Below are 26,419 nucleotides of genomic sequence, written 5' to 3'. Positions count from 1 at the left end.
CAGGCGGGTCTAACGCCAGCAGAGGCGTTATTCCCGCTAGCGGTAGAACAGCGAATCATACTCCACGAGGCAGCAGTGAGCAGTTCACCCGCTGTCGCACGATAGGAACTGCCCGAAATGTATACTAGCTGACGTACCCGTGCTTCGTTACAGAATTCAAGGTTAGGTAGTGTACATGCGAGCAAGATTGCATTAAATTCCATAGCTCTTAACGTTACCCTAGAAACGCGACGGGGAAGTCGCCAAACGTATTTTCTCATATGAAGACTGGGTTAGGGAATATTCATTGTAATGGCAGGCCCGCTTGCGTACTGTCAGTCACAATCAAGTTGAGGAGCATTATAATGGCAGACAACCTCCACCTGCCTTTTTACATCCTGAAATGAACATAGGTCATTACAATGTCAGTAGGAATGACATGATTAAATGCAATGTTTCCATATGAAATACTCGATCAAATGAAAAACCACGCATTTTCTGACTTAACGAACGGTACTACGCTTCCGATCTAACAATCGGAATTTTCAGAGCTGTAATGACCAAGCCGCAGACAGCCGTGATCCGTGAGCACTCTTCGTCTTTTTCTCGGTGGGGGGTCGAATATTGGAGAGTCCAAGGGCAACAACTATGCACTTTTACTACCGTTTCCTAGGAATACACGATGAATTGGAAAATCTCATTCAATACACTGGCAGGGGAAGAAACTATCTGACGTAGAAGCAAATTCTTCCTCAAAGCCAAAGGAGAATGCCCCTCTTCGCTGCTAATTTGGAATAAAATGAATATAGATTAAATAAAAGTGAAGCGGAAACTTTTCTTACGAAACGGCTCTCTTCAGGGTTGAATTTTGAATTGTTTAGTGAATTGTGGTGCTATAATTTGGAGAAGACCTAAATTGTAATTCTAGAACTACTACTACCACCACTACTAATTCAAAACAGCCCGTCAGAGTAGGGATCGAATAGCTGGAATACTATGATGAACCAGTGCGTTAGGTACCAGCAGTATTAGGAAATGTATGAACCAGGAGTGGAATGCTAAAGAGGAAAGTTTTCTAACTCCCCATCTATTTCCCGCCAATATTAAGTCGGTACGCAGCAGTAATCCCATCTATCGGAGTTGAGTGGCAGCATAAGAGACAAAGATCACAAGAAGCAATGGTCAATGTTATTTTTGATGAATGTTATGCGCTTTGCATTTAGTTTTCTTCCGACTCGGAAATACCACTCTTATCATAGTCGGTACGACAAAACTGAATAAAAAATAAACGCAAGTGTGTATTTTTTCCGAAGGCAGATCCAAACCTCCGCAGAGGTGTGCCTGAGCCGGAGTTTAGGTGCGGTAGGGTGGTGAGCTCCTTTCCTTTATCCCTCAACAGTGCGTAGCAACCCATCCAAATCTTGAGCACGCCCAATGTTGCTTAACTTCAGAGATCTCACGGGATCCGGGGTTTCAACACTGCTACGGCCGTTTGCAATAAAACAAATGATCGGAAAATGTATTCTAACTTTTGTTATGCAGGACCTTCTAATAGGACCAATAACTTATTGTAGATATTTTAGAAAATAGGTGCCTTCCCCTAAACTGCAATTTTATCCAGGGTGAATAAAATTTTTTTAATAGCTTGGACTGTAGTTTTAGTCCTTGACTATGTACTGATTTTCATTATATTCTGTTAACCAATTTTCTCCTGCTTCGGCGTTTATATGAACGTAGCAACAAAAATACAAATTCATGAATGTGCGTTATCATAGCCGGTACGGTAAACATGTACGAGACAATTGTTCGAAAATTTAATTCTATATAACTTTAGTTATGTAATATTTATCGACAAAGACCACTAATAATATAAAACATTTGAGAATTAAATTTCAGGCCTTCCCCTAAACTACCATTTCACTCGTTTAGTAATATAAACCTAAAGTTCAAACAGCTCATCGTATGAAGCATCTAACATTCTATAATATTGGAAGAACATTTCCATATAGCTCCTTTGTTCGCAAAACGTTAAATGAATTGTCCAGTGGCGAGCCGATTCGATAACGCAGGTTAAGTTCACCAACGTCTTTTCTTACCAGGTTTCTTTTTCAATATTGGTAATAACTGTAGTTGAACAACTCCGACAACAAGACCTATTTGTACGACATCCATCATAGTGTGGCAGGTTTATCGCTGGTGGAGAATGGCTGTGCATGTCGCCGGCGTTTTTGGCGCTGTTTACAGGCGTCAATTCAACAGCTCTTGTAGAATAGGCAAAAAGTTTGAGCGGTCAGGTGGGCGAACAGCAGCATTTTACTTGCTCGTGGAGAATCAGCCTTAATGATAAGGTGTGGGAACACAAGGAGTCTGTTCATTATCCCCACAGATTTCTTCACGGCATATGATTCAATCCATAGAGGGCGGCTGTGGAACATCATGACAGTTTGGCTTTCCCATAAAATTAAAATGTGCAAAAATGTGCAAACTGTGTATGGAGGGTAATGATTTTCTGCCTTTGAGCAAAGCACAGCTAACAAGTTCCTTCCAGAATAAAACTGGTCTGAGACAAGCAGATGCACATCTCTTCTATTGAACATTGCACTGGAGAAGATTATCAGAAAATTAGCTCTTTGAGCTGCTGGTATCATACTGGGGAGACAACATGAAGTCCTTGCATATGCGGATAATCATATTGGCCGCATTGAATTAGAAATTAGGCAGCTATTGTGGAACTAAAGGAAATGACAGCAAAAATTGGCTTACGGGTGAATGATAGAGACATTACATGGTCGTACAGAGACTGAACAATGAGAAGGTTGACAGATTGCCTTTGAAGACTGGGAAATATATATTTGAAAGAGTGGAGGAGCTGAAATTCCTTGGTGTATTGATTGATGAACAAAACTAAAGGCAACACCAACACCAAGCTAGAATTAAAAATGCAAATAAGGCATTTTACTCTATGAGCCCTATATTAAGCTCCATTTTTCTAAGAAGAAATGCAAAAATGATTGTCTACAATACAATCATTAGAACCGTACTTCTGTATGGTTCCGAGACATTGAGTATAACCAAGAAAGAGCAACAGCAGTTGAAGTCTGAGAACCCCCCCCCCCCAAACCCCATGGCGCACCAGCCCCGAAGGACCATGGCTTACCAAGCGACCGCTGCTTAGCCCGAAGGCCTACAGATTAAGAGGTGTTGTGTGGTCAGCACAACGGATCCTCCAGGCAGTTATTCTTGGCTTTCTAGACCGGGGCCGCCATCTCACCGCAGATAGCTCCTCAATTTTAATCACGTAGGCTGAGTGGACCTCGAGCCAGCCCTTAGATGCAGGTAAAAATCCCTGACCTGGCCAGGAATCTAACCCGGGGCTCCCGGGTAACAGGCAGGTACGCTACCCCTGCACCATGGGGCCGGCTAAGTGTGAGAATAAAGTACCGTTGAAGTCCGCTATAGCGAGTACAGCATATAAAGAGAACTCCGTTATAGTAACGACTTTTTTCTGTCCCTTCAAAATTCCTATATTAACCTGTATCGTCCTACCGTTACAGCAAGAACCCTATCACTGGCGCATCCATTATTACGAGCGATTTTCTCCGTTACCGATATTTATGCACCCCAGCGATGATTACCTCCGGCATCGTTTCCTCGCTATGTGCACTAGCGAATTCTCTCGTCGCAATTCGAAGGCAATGTCGGAGTCGATTAGTAATATCAATAGACAGCTGTTCCGTAAAGAAAATTCGAAAAGAAAGAGGATAACACGTTTTCGTAATAAACGCGTAAATAACGTGGCCGATAGCAGTTGTTAACTCGTAAAAATAAAGACTGAATAAACGATATCTTAATTTTAATGTTATACGCAAATTACGTAAGAATGTCTTACACCTCAAGATATGGCAGAGTGCATCACTGATTTCAGAGGATATTTTATATCTTCTCGCGTCTAGTTACGGTTATTTACATGTAAATTTTCCGTGAGGTTATTTCTCTACATGTGTTTCAAATATGTTTTCATGACAGGCTACATATATGGTTAGGTTAGGCGACGCTGTTTGAAGAAGAAAGCTGAGGTGTTTGCCACAGAAATATCTGGGGTGATACCGTATTCCTCCGAATCCAAGACTTTTTTCTCAGAATCTCATGCGAAAACTCAAGGGTTGTTGCATTCGTGGCCTAACAGGAAGTTAATGGATACCACTGGCAACTACCGCGGTAACCACGCTGGTTCTCTTCACACGCACACAGAAATCATTGACGACCGCTTCTTTACTACACATTGCTACCGGTTGTACAGTGTACAGTGCCTGTGTGTTTCTCAAATCTGCAGAATGGCATCAAAACATGCGACCCTTTGATTTCTTAGAAAATCCATGGCTACTCAGTGGCAGAGTCATAACGCGTCTATTGTACTTGATACTTAGTAAAATTAAGGTTTATAGACAGCAGGAATATTTTCGTGATGGATAGTCTTATTGTAAAGATACGTGGAAAAGGTATTGCCGGCAAATTTTCAACGGGTTCTAGTCTATATTATGATGCCAATCTTAAGTTAATGGTTATGAAACACTCGGAAATGTAGAATAATTGTGCAGCCGCAAGAAAATACAGCATAGGCTTAACTAAAGCCAATATTTGGCGTTAGCGTGAAGACAGAGCTAAAAAAAAAAGCGTACTGTACAAAAAATGCATTCAGTGGTCCACAACAAGGACGCTTTAAAGAAGTCGATGAAATTGTGAGGTATGTGCATGAAAAACGCAAGGGCGGTTGGCCATACCGTGGCGCAATAAACTCGTTCGTTGACCTTAAACATTCGCGATTAGGCCTATACATCACTAGCCATTGAATTTGGCCGCACCTGACAAGCGAGACGTGCGTGTAGCGGTAGTCGGTTATATCTGATGCTGCGTAAAAGTAACAGTTTTATAGACAGCTAGAATAATTTCCTGACGGATCGTTGTATTGTAGAGACGCATGGAATAGGTATTGCCGGAAAATTTTCAACGAGTTCTCTTCGGTATTCTGATGCCTATGTTAAGTTAACGGTCCTTAAACCGGCGGAAATTAATAATTGTGCAGCCCCCCCCCCAAAGAAATACGGCGTGACGAAAGTCAATATTCGACGTCTAAAAATAGTCTAGAAATGCGTAGGCCTGTACGATTTTACAAACTTCTTTTTGAGCCTGATTTAAATCTTTTGAAGGAAAAAGTGGGGTTCATCTCGGATTTGGAGAAATACGGAACTATATTTTTTTCAGAATTAAACACACTTTCACATAGTATCAGATTACGAAAAATAAACAAAGCCGTGGTGTGGATATCATCTGCGGAAACAAGTTTTGAACAAACCGATTGCCGTTTCATACCGATTTTAAAGTGCATGAGGGGTTTTCCGACTTTTATACAAAATCGGATATAACGACAATCCGTTATAGCGAGTAAATTTTTGGCTGTTATGAATTCTCGCTATAACCGACTTCTACTGTATATAGAAAAATATTTGCCCATGGTTCGATACTATTTCCCAAAGCTGGCGGAAAAGATCTAATTATGATATTTACTCCCTCTCTCAACAACACACTATAATGGATGTGATAGAATCCAACAGAGTGCACTGTGCTGGACATTTGCCGAGGATGCAGGATAACAAGAGCACAGTAAATCTAGACAAGGGATCTCTTAATGGGAAAAGACCTTCAGGAAGACTCCAAAGCACCTGGAAGGAGATCTACAAGATATGCCGGACCCTCCAAATTGGTAACCTGGGAAGAGCGGACTGAAGACCGAAAAGGATGGAAGAGGATTGCGAGATCGGCACGGGAACTTCACGTGCCTCAGAAGCCTACGGAGTGAGCGAGTTTTGCAATTATGAGGTGGGATTGAGCAGTCTGTGCATACACTACTACTGTCGATGAGAAGAGATCTGTTCAAAGCTAAATGCCCACATCCAATGAACGAATCCCAAGTCATTTCCTCTCCCTTCATTTGAGTACTGCAGAGAGGTTAGGAATTTAAGCCAGGGTTTTGGAATGCAATCCAGAAAATTTGGATTTTACACCACTACACCAGCGAACATTCCGATCGTTATTCTTTTCTTGTACAAACGGGACTCGAACTGGCTAACTATGGTGTCAGACCATAAGGAGAAAGCTGTAAGGATCAGATCTCAAAGCTTGCTGGTGGGCACAAAATTCACCAGAATTCTTTTACAAACCAACAAACAAAAGAAACTGCATGTAATGAACTTTAGTTATCTCTAGAAGACATCTGGGAAGTCAACAGCACTGAATATCCCATAGATCTATTTTAGGCTTTATACACTTAAAGCATTTGAGAAATCACTTCACTTTCCTAGGTTGATCCAGTATAACACATCACTTCAATATATCAATTTCCAAGCAAAACTTCCACTACGATGCAGACATCTTCATAATTACAGAAGTGGTGTATGCTCATGTCAGAACAGTGGGTGTGGCGTATAAGCACAAGCCAGTATAGGAATTGTTTGATGGATGTTCAAAAATAACATGAAGTTAATGAAAACCAGTACTTATTTAATTTTCATAAATGGAACATCCATTGAACAATTCCCATACAAAAAGTTATTCATCAACAAGGAAATAAAAATAGGAACTATGATAAGCGAGTATTGCGCCTGGCATGATCGTACGAGTTGCACTGCTCACTTTGTTTATTCATTGACCAAGAATCAAGCAACTTTCGCAATGTCGCCCAGGGGCTTCATTGCAGAACAGCATCCTGCTTGTGCTCGATAGGTGTTGCAGGCATCTTACAGATGCCGTAAAGAAATTCATAAGTAAAGGAAAAACCGATCTGGCAACGATTCCAGGAGGGCTGACCTATGCTATATCCGTTTGATGTTTGAACAAGCCTTTCAAAATTACACTGAAACAGCTCTACACCGAGTGGATGATGTCTGCCGGGGATCATGTACAGATACCAACTGGACGAGTGGAACTTCAATGCAAATTGAAGCAGACTCCACGGGATTGACTCTCCAACGACTTTTGTGAGTAAAAGTTCCAAGAAATGTGAAATTTCACATTCTATGGATGGTAACCAGGACAAATTGTATGGAAAGGCAAGTGATCAAAGTTCCAAGGGTGGTAGTTTTGACTACGTTTGAGACTGATTTGTACCTTGAACTAGTTTTATTTCTCATTGATGTTTTTATTACTTATCAATGTCCCACTCCAGTCGCCCAGGATGGTGGATCCAATCCATCTTCTCTGTCGTTCCGAATTTAATCCACTTGCCTTCTTGGTCTGGTTATCTTGTCTTTCAAAATCCCTTCTTGCTACCTGTTCCTTTCCCATTCTTTTTAGATTTTACACTTGTGAAGCGTTTTAAATTACCATATTTAGGACATTACTTAATTTTTTTTTTTTAATTTCTGCATACCATGCAACTTAATTCTTCCACAATTTGATGTTTGAAATTCAGGAGTGTGGTTCTGATTGGTTGGCAGGGGGTATTCGGGATTATGCGTAATAAATGCAGATGTAAATATGACCATAACTAATGTATTATGGAATTACCATACAGGGTTAGAAGCAAAGAGACACGACATAGGAACTGTCCAAGTGAAATATTTCAAAAAAAAAAAAAAAAAAAAAAAAAAAAAAATTGCAGTGAACTTCTTGAAATAGAATCAATCGCCTCCCCACAAAAAAAAAAACCTAAAGATAAGCACATATTTGGGAAAAGTAATTTTGCCACTTGCTCCATTAGTTTGTGATCTCATACACACTGCATCCTAATATTTAAAGTCTTACAACCAAAAACTCCTCAGACTAACGCTTGTATAGTTATACAATGAATAAACCCTGTGTAAGAGCCATTTTCCCCTCGCTTACAAATAGGTACATTCAACTCTCGATTAACTGGGGTAATGTAGGGTTAAGGCTTCCCGGATAAGTAAAATCTCAGTTAACCGCCAAAAAAAGTGAAAAATAGAACAGGCGTACTGAAAGTACAGTTAAAATAATAAAAATACAGTAGTATCATTTAACTTACCCAATACGTGAACGTATGGAAGTGAGAGTTGCATTCTGGGCAAATTAGAAAGAAATCTACTTAAAGCTGCTGAAATGTGGATATGCTGGAAGATGACTAGAATGAGCTGGATGGAAAGAAAAACCAACCTGTAAGTCTTAAGGGAAGTTAAAGAAGATTAGCAAAGGAAATGGAAAGCAGGAAATTAAAATTTATTTGACATGTCATCAGCCAAAGAATTACTGCAGAGAACCTATTGGAAAAAGGGAAGAAAGAAAGAAGGTACCATATGTTGTAGACAATTTGGAAGCCAGTTATAGACAGTCTTGCGCATACCACCATACCACTGCATTTTTAATCCCATTGAGATGGTGTGGCTGGAGATAAAATGGAAGACCGGCATCAGAAAATCCAAGAAAGAAACCATTGGAGGTAATTATTCAGTCACTGAAGGAAGCCTGTATGCTTGCGACACCCGACAAGTGGAGAAATTAAATCAGCCATGCGGTGAAAATAGAGAATAGCTACAAGAACATTGTCCACTTTTGACAATGAGGATTTGCATACAGCTAACAGATTCTTCTGAGGAGGAAGACTAGGATTAAGGTAAAACTGTAATATGAAATTTATGTATTAATGATTTAAGTTTTTCTGTGTACCTACACTTCAAATTAAATGCCTTTTTCTTTTTAACAAATATTTATGAATGAAAAGAATAAAAAATATCAATAATCCAATCTATTTTTGCTCTTTATGGTATGCAATACTCTCTGAAGTGGGAGGTAACACCTTAATGTGTATTGCTTTACCTTAACGGTCAGAGGCTACAGTCTGCACCATGGAGGAGCCAATAATTATACTAATTATAAATAATTCAGTTTTGTCTCCATTCAGTATGAATCTAGTATTTTCACTTTTCAAAATGGTTTACATTACAAAGCGAGCAATCTATTTGTGGGATAAAATTGGGTCATTAGATCGTTAATTCCGTTAATTGTATAATAGCAACAATAATAACAGCACATTATTCTTCTTCTTCTTGTTGATGTGGCTGTTTCAGCCTTAAGTTCCAGCATTTACGTTGAGCTGAAATGGAAAAACCACATTTCAAGAACAGCCGATGGCAAGATTTGAACCCATGGCACCTCCCGACTTTGGGTTACTAGCCCGTCTCCCTGTCACTTACAAGGGGGCATTCCCTACTCGTCACCACAGATTTCGCTCAAATTTATAGAACATGCAGGGCTTGGCTAGAAATGAAAGTACCCAAAGTGGGAACTCCAGGTGACCAAGCATATGGAAAAAAAGGTTGACGCGGCTCTCGCACCGTATAAGCCACTTACGTTAGTGCGCATGCCGAGCAGTTGTTGGCGCAGCGGTAAGAGCTTGGACTAGTAATTCGATGGTCGTGGGTTCGAATCCCCGTGTGGAGAATTTTTCTCAATTTTTATATTATTCCTTCATTTCAATTTATTTTATTTATATAAAAAATGCACATAGGACGTCATTTTTTAAATGAACGCACAATTGTAGAAAATTTGGAGTTGCGAACTTTCCCAACGTGTTCAAACAGGAATTATTCTTTTTCTCCTTTATTGGCTATCTCACCTCCTTGGAATGTGCCAGAAAACGTGAATAGCCCTTTCGCTGTAAGATTCGTTCTCACCTGACAAGTGAAAGTTGCTCCTGGCGGCTGTACACAAACAATAGATTCTTGGCGCAGATGGAAAAAAGTCTGACAATGAAATCCCAATATTTTTACCTTTTCTACGCCTTTTGCGTATAAATAAATAAATAAATAAAATTAATTATTCACCTCTTTGTGTAATTGGAAAATTAACATAAAAGTTGACAGAGAAAACCAGTCTCCACACGAGGAGTCGAACCCACGACCATCAACTTACCAGTCCGAGTTCTTACCGCTACGACAACTGCTCGGCGTGCACACTAATGTAAGTGGCTTATACGGTGCGAGAGCCGCGTCAACATTTTTATTTTCTATACGCTTGGCCATCTGGAGTTCCCACTTCGGGTATTTTTTCTTTCTAGTCAAGCCCTGCATGTTCTATAAATTTGAGCGAAATCTATGGCGACGAGTAGGGAATGCCCCCCTTGTGGGCTAGTCCAGTTTTACGGTTAGCTTGCGTTTTGGTATTCAGGGAGAAAGGAGGCAAGCTGCTTGACCAAGTGGTATGTTCCGAGCTGTCTTGAAATGACAGCTGTAAACGAATAAGTCTGAGTGGTGTCTAAAAGTCTGAATTGAAGAGGACAAAATTGGGATAAATATTTGTTTATAGGAAGGGGTGTTAGGGATTGGAATAACTCGCAAAGGGAGATAATTCATTATTTTCCTATTGTCCGACTCGTTGGCTGAACGGTCAGCGTACTGGCCTTCGGTTCAGAGGGTCCCGGGTTCGATTCCCGGCCGGGTCTGGGATTTTAACCTTAATTGGTTAATTCCATTGGCACGGGGCTGGGCGTATGTGCTGTCTTCATCATCATTTCATCCTCATCACGATGCGCAGGTCGCCTACAGCCGTCAAATAGAAAGACCTGCACCTGGCGAGCCGAACCCGTCCTGGGATATCCCGGCACTAAAAGCCATACGACATTTCATTTTCCTATTTTTCTGATACACCAGAATTATACGAACAGGAATATTTTTATCAATCATGCGGTTTATTTGTAGTCTTATTAAATGTCCTAAGTGCTACTTTTACTGGAATGTAATGCGTCAATAGATATTCTAAAGGCTGATGCCTTGTCGATGCAACCACTCTTTCATTGGTTGTTAGTTTCGATTCCATGTAATTGTCACAATGTAACCTCCTCCTGATGTCCAAATACTTCATCCTAGGTCTTCCTCTTCCTTTCTTTCCCAGCACTTCCCCTTCAACAATGTTAGTGATGGAGTGTTGTCCAAGTCTTCCCAGCCCAAACTTGGGAACATTTTCGGAATCGGAAACCACCCAAACAAATTGAACTGTTTTTCCTTAGATTTTTTCCAGTTCCTGAATCACGTAATCCTTGTGAGGGTCCCATACACTGCAACCATACAGTAGTTGGGTCTCACCAGATACTTGCATGTAGTCTCCTTTACATTTTTACTACAAGCCCTGAACACCCCTCATAATGATTAAAGATTCAGGAAGTACCACCTGCCCAGATAGGGCGATGGATATTAAATCTGGTAGTGAGCTTATGATGAAATAGTGCATGATTCATCTAGTCTTACTGCTTTGGCCAGCTCTATATAGATTACATCCGAGATTTATTTTCTATTGCTGAAGTGATCGAGAATCGTTAGGTTAGTGAGGCACGATTTTCCAGGAGTGAATCCGTGCTGTGCTTCAGAGAGGTATGGCTATGTAAAAAAGAGGAGTCAGTGGTGAATTATTATTTCAAGGGCAGAGTATAGCATTGAGACAATAGATACTGGGCAGTATGATTAAGTATGTTTGTTCAAGAGATTTGAAAATCGGTGCGATAGATTGTTTACAACTGTCTGAATGTACCAGAAACCATACAGAGAAATGCAGAAGTATTCTTGAGGAATATAGGGCTAACGTCATTGGGTCCGGTGGAACCATTTGTTAGGAGACTTAATATTTTGAACTTCATTAGGATTGTTGAAGTTTGTGATTGTGAGCCACTGCAAATGCTATTGGGTTGTGGTAGTTTAGTGATAAATGCAGGAGACGTAGAGTGGAATTACTCATTGAATTTCAGACCTTAATTCAGTTGGGACAACATCGCTACGTAGTTTTAGATAAGTGGTATATGGGGCAACATTCTACAGGACGAAATGGGGTTAAAATTTGTTAGGGTTAATTTTAAGGTTTCCAGTTATAGAAGTGATGTGCCCGTTGTTGTAATGAAGATGCGATTAGGAAATTAACCTGAGGTATTTGAAAGTATTGTACATGTGTGGATTGGGGATAGACTTCCGAAGTGACCACGCATAGGTTTTGTTCTTAAGTAGTAGTTCCAGAACTCAACCAGTGGGATATTCATACCTGCCAACTTCTCGTAAAAAATTCTTGGATTTCATCACATAATGCGCCATAGTCTAAGTGCAAAAAGGACTGGATGGAGGGCATATGTATCTTCAGTTAAAATGCGATTGAACATAATATTTAAAATCTTAAACGTAGAAAACATAAAAAATGGTTAAGCTACAAGAAACTGTACCCAATTCCCATTTATGACACTCTAGCAATTACCCGTGGCTTTGGTCGCGTGGATTTCGTAATTTGGTCGGAGTAATAGTTCCTCGGCATTGTACTAACACATCTGAAAATTCCTAAAGTATAAAAACTCTCCCAAAAATTGAGTTGCATTTACCCCAGGAATTCTTTGTAAACCCTGTTTGTGTTATTACCTTTTGGGGCTAAGACGACCATGCAACATAGAACTGTACATGCGAGAAACAGTCTTCTCTCAAGTCAAAAAATAAACATGTCACGTCTGTGACACTTTCAGTTTTTAAGATATGACTATCCTCATAAGAATAAGAACTATTTTTCACTTTTCACCCCCTGTTAAGAGCCCTCTCCAAAAAACAAAAAGGTACAGGTTCCTGTATTTTTAAAGGACTCTCCAAATACCAAGTTTCTTGCCTCTAGCATGTTAACATTTTGACACAATGTAAAATGACATGGTGTATGGCTTTTTGTGCCAGGAGATCCCAGGAAGAGTTTGGCTCGCCAGGTGCAGGTCTTTTGATTTGATGCTCGTAGGCAAACTGCGCGTCGTGATGAGGATGAAATGATTAAGACAACACATACACGCAGCCCGCATGCCAGGAAAATTAAACAATGATGGTTACAATTCCCGACCTTTCCAGGAATCGAACCCGGGACCCCTGTGACCAAAGGCCAGCATGCTAACCATATAGCTACGGAGCCGGACGACATGTAATATAGATATACCGGTACTCATTTTAAAAATTCACCCGCTTATCCAATTCTTTCGGGCCCCTCACGCATTTCATTATCTTTAAAGAATATTGAAATACCAGTTTTCATGCCTGTACGTCTGCAACATCTTCAGTTTTTGAGATGTATGTATCCGCATAAAAGGAATTCATCTGTTTTCACAGGATTAACTGTGTCGATAAGTGGGTGATAGCCTCTCTTGCTTGTAGGAGATTTTAGTCCCGAATCCCCAGCTGTAAAGCACACATGCTGCTGCGGTGAGCGGGAAACACTACATACGAAGGAGAGCGACGATACACTCACGAAATAAAGCATCAAATAAATACGCTTGAAAATGAGTCCGTGTAAATTACACAAGCACATAAGAATTTATCCTTTATCCCAGGTGAAGATTATTGACCATACTGGAGGTTATACTGGTCAAAAATAGGAAGCAAGAATAAATCAAGAATCTGCAGACTAGTTTAAAAAAAAAAAGTTTCCAGATAAATCAGAAGGGTTGGCAGGTATGGATATTTGAAGGGTCTGGGTTTGGAGGGGATAAACCCTGTTTAATTGTAGTAAACATTAAATCCTCAAACAGGGAAACCTCACTGTTGACTTACACTCAACTGATAACCAGCACCGAAGGAGAGATGAAACTGGAAATTTGCATGTTTTATAATTAAAGGATTAAATCAACCAATAAGCTTGGAAATTTTTCAATTGCAGAGTTGTAGAAAGTGTAAAAAACTTTTGTTCCTTTAACAGAGCATGCGTGCAAGTCTGAATACTTCAGACATCTGAACATCTTATGCACTGAAGAGAATGTAGAGTAGTATGGTTAAAAATAATCCTTGAAATAACACTGGTTATTGAAAATCTTAACACCACAACGGAACCCCAAACAAAAACTTACGAGTTAAACAAACCTTTTTGTATATTGTAATCCGACAGAGTGCGTCCATCCTCTAATTGCTTTCCTGCAAAGATAAGTCTTTGCTGGTCAGGAGGAATGCCTTCCTTGTCTTGAATCTTAGCCTTCACATTCTCAATTGTGTCAGAAGCTTCAACTTCCAATGTAATTGTCTTGCCAGTCAGAGTTTTAACAAAAATTTGCATACCACCTCGCAGACGCAGCACCAAATGGAGGGTAGATTCTGAAATGAAATAATTATATTTAACATTGGCAATTTAAGAACAAGAATTAGAGTAGCTATATAAAGAAAAAAATGTATTTTACAAGTTCCTTGCGTGTACACTTCTCAGAAACAACTGAACCTAGATATGTTAGGAGTATCTGCAGGATTTTTATGTACACGAGTTATATTTTGATAATTAAAATTAAGGGCCTGTACAACTCCCAGATGAAAGTGTAGTTTAAATTTATGCAAAAGATAGCACATCTATACAGAAACTGAATCGAGATTGGTAATACGACTAGTCTATAAACTATCTGGAGGAATATCCTCTAGGTCAGGTATCCTGAACATGGAATGGCAGTTTAAGCTGTTACATGGGACTCTGCTGTAAGAATCAGGATGACTGCATGTTGTGGAATAATTTGACTAAGTTCCCTGCATGGCGATATAAGTAAATTAGAACCAATTTATAACGATGTAATAGATATAAAATAACATGTCCTGACCGATTCATGATCGCCAAGCCAAAACTACTGGACATAGAATGAAATTTTGGGGATACTTCTATAATAGACTGTAGGTGCTTACTAGGGAGCATTTAATATTCCGTTGCTGAAGGAGTGCAAAGGGGGATGAACTGTATAAATGAGCGTACCTATATCTCAAAAACTTAAAAAAAGTTTACAGACGTAAGAATTGGTATTCAGAATCTTTGGGCTTCTGGAAAATCCAATTAATGGGAGTGAACAGAGTGAAAGTGGGTGAATTTTTAAAAGACCATCTACAGTATATATCAAAAACAAATTGTTATAGATGTGGAAATGGATATTTGGAATCTCGTTTAAATTTTTTTTTTCGGGGGAAAAAAAATTGTGGGGAAGAGGGATGAAAAAGGCATTGTATTCTGTTTATGGGAATACTTATATATCAAAACCTAAAAATTTTACAGACGTGAAGCTTAGTAATGGGAAAGTCCTAAAAATACACAGGAATATTTTAATTTTTGGAAAAGGCACTCTGTATTTGGAATATCTTTCTGGTCCTAAAACGGTTACTAGACTTCGCTCTTCCTTGTGGTGAAAGAATTTTTAACATCTATAATAGTTTCCAAGATACAACAAAAAAAAGTACAGGTGTCAGCTGATCTAAAGCACTGCAACGCCGATGTGTCAGCACCACATCTTTTTGAATTATTTTGGCTCCTTTTGAAAATTGGCGCCACTAAATCTCTCAGGCGTACTCCGCATTACATTTCTCTTTGTATATGAGGAACAGGAAGTCACGCGATGCTTTTGTTTGCAAATATATCTTGGTTCCTGCAGTAATGGAGCATGTTATCTTTAGAGAAAAAGATAATTCGCTTGTGTTGTAGTTGAATTATTGCAAGTGGTTGCTCTCAGAACTTTGAAATGGGTAAACAAAGCAGTATGTAGGCTTAAGAAAGTGAATTTCCATTGAAATAGGCATACAACTTAAAAAAAAAAAAAAAAAAAAAAAACATTCGCGATTCACCTAACCTAAATAAGTGCCTCAGCTAATGAGCTTCTGAGAGACTGGCAATAGCAGTAGTTGTTAGATGATGTAATTATTATTTTTAATGTAAATATGTTCGAACAGTTGGAAAAGTGTCTTCGGTGCGTATATGGGGAAAATGTGAAAAACTGTACATAAAATAATAGGTTTAGGCTGTAATGTGACCATAGTGTGCAAGAAATATGGTGTAATTGGTTTCTTTGACAGTTGCCATAAATTAGGAAGAAACAACCAGGTTTATTCCATCAACAGGCATAAAATATTGTGGGTCCAATACTATAACTAGATAACTCAAATGCACCGTTTTAACCACATACAAATTTCTCGCAGTGTCAGAATTGAAGCCCGGGCCCCTGAGGAAGACAGGTAGTAGCGCCAACAGTTATATTACAGAGGCGGACCAGATCATAATATAGATACAGGCACACAGTATAAATAATCACTTATTGGCAACTTAAAGCAATTCTGAACTTTTCTTTTTATACATAACTTGTAATAGTGCACATGCGGTTTCAATATCAGGAATTTCAAAGGTCCAACATCAAGCCCAAGTCTTTTTATCAGAAAAAGTTAATCTATTCTTTTCCCCTGTTGTAGTTTCCTATGTTTGAGATGTGTAGTGATTGACCGCGACCTCATGAGGCGACATGCTCTGAGCAAAATGTAAAAACAGCTGAAATATGGTTACATTTCGTGGAAACAATTATTCGCCTTCATGAAATGATTGTTACCAAGGCCTTCCTTAGAAAACATTGTTATGTTTAACATTAATTAAATTCAAATTTAAAATTAATCGCCTCCCTAGCAGTATTAACCAACGCTAACATGATATCTTATTAGAAATAGACCAAGGATATTTTCTGAAGACAGCATTTTCGAATGTGTATGTGAACACTAAACTATCACTTCCATTACATAAATTACTATGTTGCCTCTATTGTGAAATGGTAGGACATCTAGGGAACCAATGTTTCTTTCTGATATTTGCAGTTATTGCTCTACTGCTATTTCCTGGGAACTGTTTTTCTTGTTAATGTATTACATGACCACTTTCTGCAAGTTCGGAATAATCCGCTAATTGTTCTTGCATAAAAAACTGAAACCCCACTGAGTCGACAACGGATATGTGCGCGGTGAAACGCATTCTGCCCAGTCAGGTGCATTTAACACATGACGGCCGTGCGTTCAGCTTTCTTCAAAGATTACAGCTTGATAGCTACTATGTATTATATTCTAGCCCATTACTTTTCTCTAAAATTTAGATGGCAACGGCCTTTCTGAAATGTAACCAGTCGTGAAAGTATATAACTTCTGAAATTGGTTACACATACTATTACAACATTATAGGCTGTAACGCCTTTCAGCATTCACTCTGCAAGCCTCTGAATTTACTAAACGTCGCCACGATGCTCTATTTGCAACTAGTGCTGTGGCCTCATTTAGTTCTATACCTCTTATCTTCAGTCTAACCATAGTCAATTTGGTCTCCCTCTATTTCTCTTACCCTCCATAACAGTCCATTATTCTCCCAGGTAACCTACCCTCATCCATTCTCCTCTAGGGAGAAAACACAACCTAAATACTTGAAATTATCTACCTGTTCCAGCTTTGTATCACCAATCTGACATTAAATTCTGTTTAATTTCTTACCTACTGACATCCATTTAGTCTTCGAAAGGCTAATTTTCATACCATACTCGTTGCACCTATTTTAAACAATGCAAAACTACCACATTACGAAGAAATGCCGTGGTCTGAGCAATTATTTGTTCGTCCTACTAATCAGTGCGAGCTGTTTTAGGATAAAATTGTATGCTACGTTCTTCAGGCTGACGAACCGAATTTAGTAATAAATTTGTAAACTAGATGCTAAAGAAAATATATGGTGAGAGCATTATACTTGAAAAAGAAAGAACTTCATTAAAATAGAATGACATGTTCTGTCCAGAGATCACCAGATTCTATCAAATCATATGCAAACACCGTACTATCCCGAATACCATCCGCCACAGAGTAAGACCCGCACCCTAAAATTGAGACTGCAAAATACGGGAAAAAATTAAAATAACTTCCATACCCATTTAATTTTCTTTGAAATTAAACTTGTGGTATATTTAAACAGCTTACAATTAATAAAATCATCACAAAAATCTTAAGTAAAATCTCTCCAATACTCTTGATCATTCACAATTCACCGTCTAAGTTTCACCATAGGAACTTTTCGTCGCTTGCATCTTTCCACAAATAGTCTCACTACCGTCCACTGAATTTGAAATTCCACATTTCCTGAAGCCTTCGGATACATCGTTGGGAATGCACGCCCATGCAGTCTTGATCCAGCTGCATATTAGTTCCACTTCAGGCCTCACCACTCGTCCATTGTGTTAACGCGTGATCAGACGTCCATTCGGTGTACAACTGTTTCATTGCAGTTTTGGAAGGCCGGTTCACGCACACATACAACGGCTGTAGAATAGAAAGCGAGTGCTCTGGGTAGTATCGCAAGATCGGCTTTTCCTTTCCTCATCATATATTTGACGGTGTCAGTAGTATGTCCTCGCTAACTGTCAACACAAGCATGTTTCGTTTTTGTAAGAAAGCTCCCGGGCGATGTTGCCAAACACACTTCACCCAGTCCTCAACCAACGCACTGTCCATCCAGCCGGACTCTTCGCTTACAACTTGGTTTCTCACGCACAGTAAATGACCGCAGATGCCGTTTTGAATCCATTGCATACTATCGAGACAGCACTTTCAAGGGACAGATACAGAACTAATGGGTGAGTCAGTGTTGGTAGGGGCAAATTCATTTTATGGAATGAAAGCAATATTGCTGAATGATGAACCTGTCAATACCTCCACAGTAATAAATTTTTTTTGAAATATTTTCTTACGAGCCTTGTTCCACTAACGCAACCCTCTTTTGGTATTCAATGAACTATGAAAAAAATTACAAATCTACCTTCAAAATGCTCAGTGTACAAATCAATATTTTGTATTTTGAAACCTAAAAAATTCCTACATGGACATTATAATATTGATGCTTTTGCTATTTACAACCAAAGCACGGCACAAAGCTGTAAACAAAGCCAAGCCTGGAAACATCTGATGAAAGACAATTTAAATAATGCAGAATATCCATTTAAACAAAAATACAGTACTGAACATATCCAACTATTGGTACATGCATTACAGAAAGCAATAAACAGAAGTAAATAAAACAATCCCTGAAAAATTGCTTTAAAGTTTGTAACATTGACAAATAAATTAATTTTTGTAGTGTGGTGGGAATCTGTGATCTTTGACTACTGTATTAGTGCTACAGACAGCTCTGCCACACTAACCGACTTCTACAATGGTTTGAAAAACTGAAAATGCACCGTACATTTATGGAGAGATTAACTAACCTTTCTGAATATTGTAATCCGACAGGGTACGCCCATCTTCTAGTTGTTTACCAGCAAATATCAGACGTTGCTGATCAGGTGGGATTCCCTCCTTGTCTTGGATTTTGGCTTTAACATTCTCTATTGAATCAGAAGGCTCAACTTCCAAGGTAATTGTTTTCCCAGTGAGAGTTTTCACGAAAATCTGCATGCCACCTCTCAGACGTAGCACCAAGTGCAATGTAGATTCTAAAAAGTGGAATACAAAATTAAAAATGGTGTGGCAAACAAAAAACTTTAATTCGAGAAAATTTTAAGGTTAAAGCAAAAATCTTTCAGTCATCATTGCAAGCAAGAACACCCCACTGCTCACTGGCTATATTTACATACCTTTCTGAATGTTATAATCTGAAAGTGTACGTCCATCTTCCAGTTGTTTACCAGCAAAGATAAGCCTCTGCTGATCAGGTGGAATACCCTCTTTATCCTGAATCTTTGCCTTCACGTTTTCAATTGTGTCAGAAGCTTCCACTTCTAAAGTAATGGTCTTGCCAGTTAAAGTCTTCACAAAAATTTGCATACCACCACGTAGACGCAATACCAAATGTAGAGTGGACTCTGTTTTAAGGAAAATCAGAAAAACAAATGCAAGGAGCATAAAAGACATGATAGTATATATCTAAGCAATTAAAAGGAATGAACAAATGTCAGATCAAGTTATACAACTATGCTATCAATTTAGGATTCATTTACTTCATATTTTAAGTGCAGAAGGCGGAGGATATTCTGAATCAATCACTTGACGAGAGTGGGGAAATCTGAGGCAATTGTGTTATGGTAATCACAACATGTAAGGTATGTTTAACACAGGGAGCTGCAAATTACCTACTGCAAGTACTGTTTGCTATGCAACAACTGTTACTAGTTGCAAATTAACATATCTTTCTTGAATGAGTTGCTTGACTGCTTTATACGTTTTCTTTAACTTCGCTTACACAGGCAACCTATGTCTAGGGTGAAATTCTTACAACAGGCACTTGTTTGAAGTTCAAGGCAGAGGTCTGAAACTGTTGCACCAATTTCTGCAGCATAGTCTTGATGCCCCCCCCATCTCTCTCTATTTCTCTACTCAAGACTGCATAAAAACCCAGTTCATTAGAACTTCGTTAATAACCACGACAGCAAACGATGCAAGTTGAAACATCTAAAGATGATCCGAGTACTTTAAGAACCGTTGCATGCTTTTCTTGGACTTTGCCATTTATTTTCGACTGTTATTCGTAACAAAGAGGTTTAAGTTCAGTTTCATGTTATGGACACAGTCTGGAAGAGTCGAGTTTTATGTGTGCCCAACATCCATAGTCTGCTATGTCATCCGAGCAAAGAGAGAGAGAGGGCAATTTCTGGTTATTCACAAGAATGTTAGCGAAACCTACAAACCTAATATAGACTCCATCGACTTACTTCCCCCGCTCTTTTCACTTGTTCTCACGCTTCCTATGAAGCTCAAGGACAAAAATTTAGCACAGGTGGTGTTCATAAGCTAAATAGGAAAAGTAAAGATGTTTCATTCCGATGTTTTGTGATTACGGAGGAGAAATTGGCCCTCTGGCACACGCCAATCCAGGCAAAACGAGGAATATGTCTTAGGACGGATAAAGCCCTAATTTACTTAACGTATTTTTTAAAATCAATAAGTTGCAAATTACAGCAGGCCCCAGTGTAGTGCTCCTCAAAAATCTGAATACCGAAAGAGGATTACGTTAATGAAATGGGTTGTAAGGAAAGACTTCAAACAAAATTGATATCATTGTGGAGGTATCGACAGGTTCAGCAATATTGCTTTCATTCCATAAAATGAATTTTCCCCTACCAACACTGACCCACCCTTTAGTTCAAAAAGACAGTTTCCCAAGTAAACATGTATTCTTCAGGACTAGTAACAAGTAGCAAGGTCAGACAGTTAAAGCAGCTTTTTTCTACAAGAACCAGCTTTTAGCAATGGACATTGTATGTGGCGTCCAGGGTGTACCGCTCTGACAACAAAGTTAAGACTGTACCAAGGGCCTGACCAGGAAAAACCGATCTAGAATCATGACAAAACACACACTAAAAATGTGGTTTACAAAGAGGTACTTTGACATAAAACATTTGCAATCCAAGCACAGTCATGGACAGTTTTATGTAATTAAGAAAAATAATTGCAAAACATAAGGCAAAACCCAGAAGGGGGAGGGTTGTCTCTCTAACCCTGGGAGTTGAAAGTCAAAATTCCTGCAGACTTCTGTATTCAGCAACTACAGTAGAAACCCTATTTAGCATTTTGCTAGGGATTGGAATTTAACCTTAGAGGTTTCAGTAAAAAGCAAATTTTTTCCAGAAATCTTTGCCTATACTGAAATTGCATCAATACATTATCTGACAATAAAACAAGGACATACCTACCCTACACACTAGATTTTAATTACAACTATTTCTGTAGCACTAATACAGTAGTCAAAGATCACAGATTCCCACTACACTACAAAATTATAACACCCCAACATATTTCCACAATGACATAGAGCTACTTTGCCTGTATACAGTATATACTGTATTTACACAACTGTCAGAACTTCATTTTCCCCCTTAAATAATCAAAGATAGTAGTCTGCTTTTAAATAATAATAAATAATGCTATTTGCTTTACGTCCCACTAACTACTTTTTCGGTCTTCGGAGACGCCGAGGTGCCGGAATTTAGTCCCGCAGGAGTTCTTTTACGTGCCAGTAAATCTACCGACACGAAGCCGTCGTATTTGAGCACCTTCAAATACCACCGGACTGAGCCAGGATCGAACCTGCCAAGTTGGGGTCAGAAGGCCAGCGCCTCAACCGTCTGAGCCACTCAGCCCGGCAGTCTGCTTTTTAGCACCGTTTGATTTTACATTCAAAAAGTCAATTTCTAATTAGTGTAGTCTGTCTAGAAGAGAGACGTCGACTAACTGGACATCTGCATCTCTCTCCACTTCCTGAATCAAATCCACTTTATCTGCGACTTATTTTTTCTTTAATGTGCTTACAATATTGTGATTTTTTTATTCCACCTTTTCAATACAATTGGTTTTATGTTAGATCATAATGCTGCAACACTGTATTATAGGGACATGTTTTGCTTGAATTTCAAGCATCCTCAGCCTATATAATCAAGGTTAAGACCTGTTGCATTTGTTTTGTTTTGACAAATTTGTGCTTAATTATAATTCTAACAAAGTAATAAAATATATAAACATAGGAATTTATGAACACATTAATAGTTTAACAATATGAATGACTATACTAAAATTGGAATAACCATTAATTCTAAAGATACTGACATCCAAAACACAGCAAAGCATCCAAAGCAAAGCAAGGCGAGTGAACAACAGATAACAGTCACCGTAATGTAACAAAGTCCACAAGGTTTTGTAGTAGCAGTCAAAGGGACGCACCATCATTCAAATATTATGCAAGAAACAAACTCAAGATTTTGGATTGACGTCCCTATTGTCTAAAAACCTCAAATACAAACTACTACCAACGGAAAATCTGATCGTAAAAACAAGACTAGTTCGGTGAAACTAACTAATTCAACATTTTACTGTCCAAAACTATTAAAGTACAGTAGCAAGCCTCAAAATTAAGACATGAAGCTGCATTCCAAACAGATCCAAGATTTTAATGTTAAGACACCAATAAGTTTCAATTGTTTTTTAATAAACTAGAACTTTGAGAAAACAATTTTAGCCAAATTTTCAACATTTGAAGACACTGTTTTTGATGTCAATATCTTTAGAATTAACGGTTATTCCAATTTTATTATAGTCATTCATATTATTAAACTATTAATGTGTTCATAAATCCCTATGTTTATATATTTTATTACTTTATTGTTAGAATTATAATTAAGCACAAATTTGTCAAAACAAATCAAATACGTCAGGTCTTAACCTTGAGAGTACTATATAGGCTGAGGATGCTTGAAATTCAAGCGAAACATGACCCTATAAAAGTGTTGTAGCATTATGATTTAACAACATAAATCGAATTATATTGAAAAGGTTATATAAAAAAAAAATCACAATATTGTAAGCATATTATAGCAAATTCAATATGGGTCTATCACGAGATTAGTTACATGTAATCATTTTTTCTTTTCGCTAGAAATTTCAACTTCACTAAAACAACGAACTAAAGCAAACAGAGCTGGATAATCGACACAATACACAACAGAAGCCAACTTACGTAAATTGACGCTATACTCTAATGCTGCTACAGATGTACACACTAGCAGAGCTCAGCCGTGTACTGCGTGCATGCAAGCAAAGCATGGCGAGTGAACATTGTGTCATCATTACTCTTCGGCTGTGGTCGGCTAAGTTCGAGCTCCCTCGCGCACGTAGAGAGGAATCGATGCGAAGCTGAACGATCATGTGACCCCAGCGTTTTTTATGTATAAAAAAGTATGAATATTGATAAACTAACGTGGCCCAAATTTGCCTTAAACAACGGATGAATCACGGAAAGGGCTGTTGTAACCGAAGGATACTGCACACAAATATATTAGGAATTTTCGAAGGGCATAATGTATTTGTCATCACTTCTACTGTACTCTAGGGGCCAGTCGGATCTGTATCAGTGTCCGACATTTCACTTTAGCTGTTCGCGACCGCGCTCAGAATTCCCCTTATGCCTTTAATCACCCTTAGCAAGCTTATGCAGTTTTTTTATACGCCTTAATGCCCCAATAACCATAACAAATGGAAATAACTGCGAATTTTAAAAATTTTCTACCGCTAAATGCGGGTTTTGCTGTAATGTTAATACAGTGCGGACGAGAGAAGAGTTAACTCATCTTCACGAGACTTGTACGTTCAGTGACATCTGTCGAAACTTTGGCAGTCACCGTTACTAGATTCTCGGTGTTTAAGCTTTTGTTTATTCCATGCAAGCTTCACATTACGTACTTGCGTTTTGATTCATTGGCTAAGTTTTCCGACCTCATGTTTACATTGTTCAAGGAGCCATATGGGGGGGGGGGGGGGGGGGGGTAAAATGGTGCCCAGACTGAAAACGAGTGTAGGTGCACACAAGATTTTTAATGAATTATATGTGGATAAGTATTCAGATTGCACCAGTGACATTGACGATGGAGAGTTTGATGTTGATAGCTATTCTGACAAAAGTGTCTATAATAATGAAGTACGCCCTCCAAAACAATGTGAAATAGTGGTGGTCGAGAACAAAGCTGAAAGCTATGTTGCGACTAAATGGAAGCGATGTCTATTTCTTCTGATGAATGGGTAGAAAATAATAGTTCACCGCCTTTAAAGGATTTACCAGGAGTTCCTGGCGCAACGGCACTACTTGGGAAACCTAAAAGCATTGACGGATTAGTAGGGTTTATTTTTTGTGATTATTTCTTTAAACTTGTTGCTGAGCAGATGAACTGATCACCAGCAAACTACTTCATCACACCAAATATTCCGTAAGGGCCTGATGTAACTAGTTGCAAGACGTAAAAATTATCTGCTTTGTTTATATTTATGCGACAGGTAAAATAGCCATGTTTGAAAGACTACCGGTCAACTGATCGCCTCAAAATTTGCTGTGTGCTGCTTCACGGAGGTGATAGCTACACAGCCTACCAGAGTAGGACCAAAGGTCTCTAGTAAATTTGACCATAATCGGTAGAAGATTATGTTTATGTGCATGCACTGTAGCAGTAAGTTTCACAGAAAATGGCTAGGCACAGGGGTTGTGCAGTGTGATGAGCACCTGGTCTGTAATGTGTTAATTACGTTATATATATAAAGTAAGAGTTTTGTCTCTACATTGCTCAGAATTTAAAAAGGATGGTATTTCTGTATCGGTCGTGTCCATAGTAGCAAGGAAATGCACTGAATTTTCCTTAATATCTGTCTGTATGTACACGCATCACAACAAAAACCGCTCAAGAGAATTTAATCAAAATTGGTATGTAGTGTCCGGGGATAAGTTGCTACAATCTAGGCCATAAATTATCTTATTCACGCTGAGTGGAATGGTAGTTTAGGGGAAGGCGTAAAATATAATCCTGAAATATTTGTGTTGTGGTCCAATCGACAAATATTACATGACTAAAGTAATATAGAATTAAATTCCTGATCATTTATGTCATTTTTACCATACAGGCTATGACAGAGATATTTATGAATTTGGATTTTTGTTGCAAAGTCCATACCAGCGCCACGTCACGAGAAAATGGGTAAACAGAATTTAATGAATATTGTTATGTAAAGCCGGGGAATAAGGAACTACAGTATACGCTATAAATAATTTCGTAAGATGCCCTAATATCACAGTCTAAAGAAAACTAAATTTGAAGGCCTACAATACGGAAAGCTTATAACATTGAACTACAATAACATTACGTTCGACCATTGTTTGTTGAGATGTGCTTTGTGTCTTCTGTTGCCAGTCATGTCCGATGGATGAGATTACTGCCGTATACGGAGTTTTTAAAAAATTTGCTTTACGTCGCACCGTCGCAGGTATCATGGCGACTATGGGATAGGAAAGTGCTAGGAGTGCAAAGGAAGCAGCCCTGGCGTTAATTACGGTACAGCCCCAGCATTTGCCCGGTGTGAAAATGGGAGACCACAGAAAACCATCTTCACGGCTGTCGACAGTGGTTTTTGAACCCACTATCTCCCGAATGCAAACTCGCAGCTGTGCGCCCCTAACCATGCGGCCAACTTGCCCGGTTATGCCGAGTATAACAGCCTGTCTGAATATTTGCAGGAAGTAGCTGGGGAGTTGGATAACTCTTCTTAAGCATGTCATTCCTCTGGTTCTTAAATTCTGATACTGCCGGTACGTAACAAACTGGTTCATCATAGCATTCGAGCTATTCAATCCCTACCCTGAGGCACCGATTGGAATGAGCAGTGTGTATATTTAACGGAACAATAGAGTAGTGATCACAGCTGTCTGCGGCCTGGTCATTCCAGCAATGAAACTTTGGACTGTTAGTGGTAAAGAGAAAATGTGCGGTTTTTCATTTGAGTGAGTATTTTATACGATTACATTGCCTTTAATCCCTACAGTTCTACTGACAAGAGCCTCCGTGGCTCAGGCGGCAGACCGCCGGCCTCTCACCACTGCATACCTGCCAACTTTACAAAACAAAAAATCAGGAGATTTCGATTTGAAAATCAGGAGATACATTATTGGTCAAAACTGCTTATTCTACGTCTAGCACAGTACAGCACTATGATATATTTATAACACTTATTGTCTCAAAGCCCGACTGTTGCTATACGAAGCTACAATGCTAAAAATTACACATCTCTATTCCCTCACGGGAAGTATGCGAGAGAGTTCGGTCTGTGATAATATTTCCAAAAATAGCACGAATTCATGCTCCACACGTATGAATCAGTCA

General features: G+C 38.9%; 1 protein-coding gene across 2 annotated transcripts in view; it reads right to left on the bottom strand.

Moving 5' to 3' along the window:
* Window positions 1-26,419, bottom strand: part of LOC136864001 (polyubiquitin) — a 48,398-nt gene that overhangs the window by 2,407 nt on the left and 19,572 nt on the right. Inside the window, exons 6-8 of one of the 2 annotated variants that reach the window (XM_068226130.1) lie at window positions 19,367-19,594; window positions 18,998-19,225; window positions 13,848-14,075 (exon numbers count right to left, since the gene is read on the bottom strand). In XM_068226130.1, the coding sequence (XP_068082231.1) occupies window positions 13,848-14,075; window positions 18,998-19,225; window positions 19,367-19,594 (684 nt within the window). The remainder of the gene's footprint in view (window positions 1-13,847; window positions 14,076-18,997; window positions 19,226-19,366; window positions 19,595-26,419) is intronic. The other variant, XM_068226131.1, reaches the window with a different exon arrangement.

Source organism: Anabrus simplex, chromosome 2 (assembly GCF_040414725.1).
Source record: "Anabrus simplex isolate iqAnaSimp1 chromosome 2, ASM4041472v1, whole genome shotgun sequence".
NCBI classification, from domain to species: Eukaryota; Metazoa; Arthropoda; class Insecta; order Orthoptera; family Tettigoniidae; genus Anabrus; species Anabrus simplex.
The sequence above is the reverse complement of the archived record's forward strand: the minus strand, read 5'-3'. Positions and strand labels throughout refer to the sequence as shown.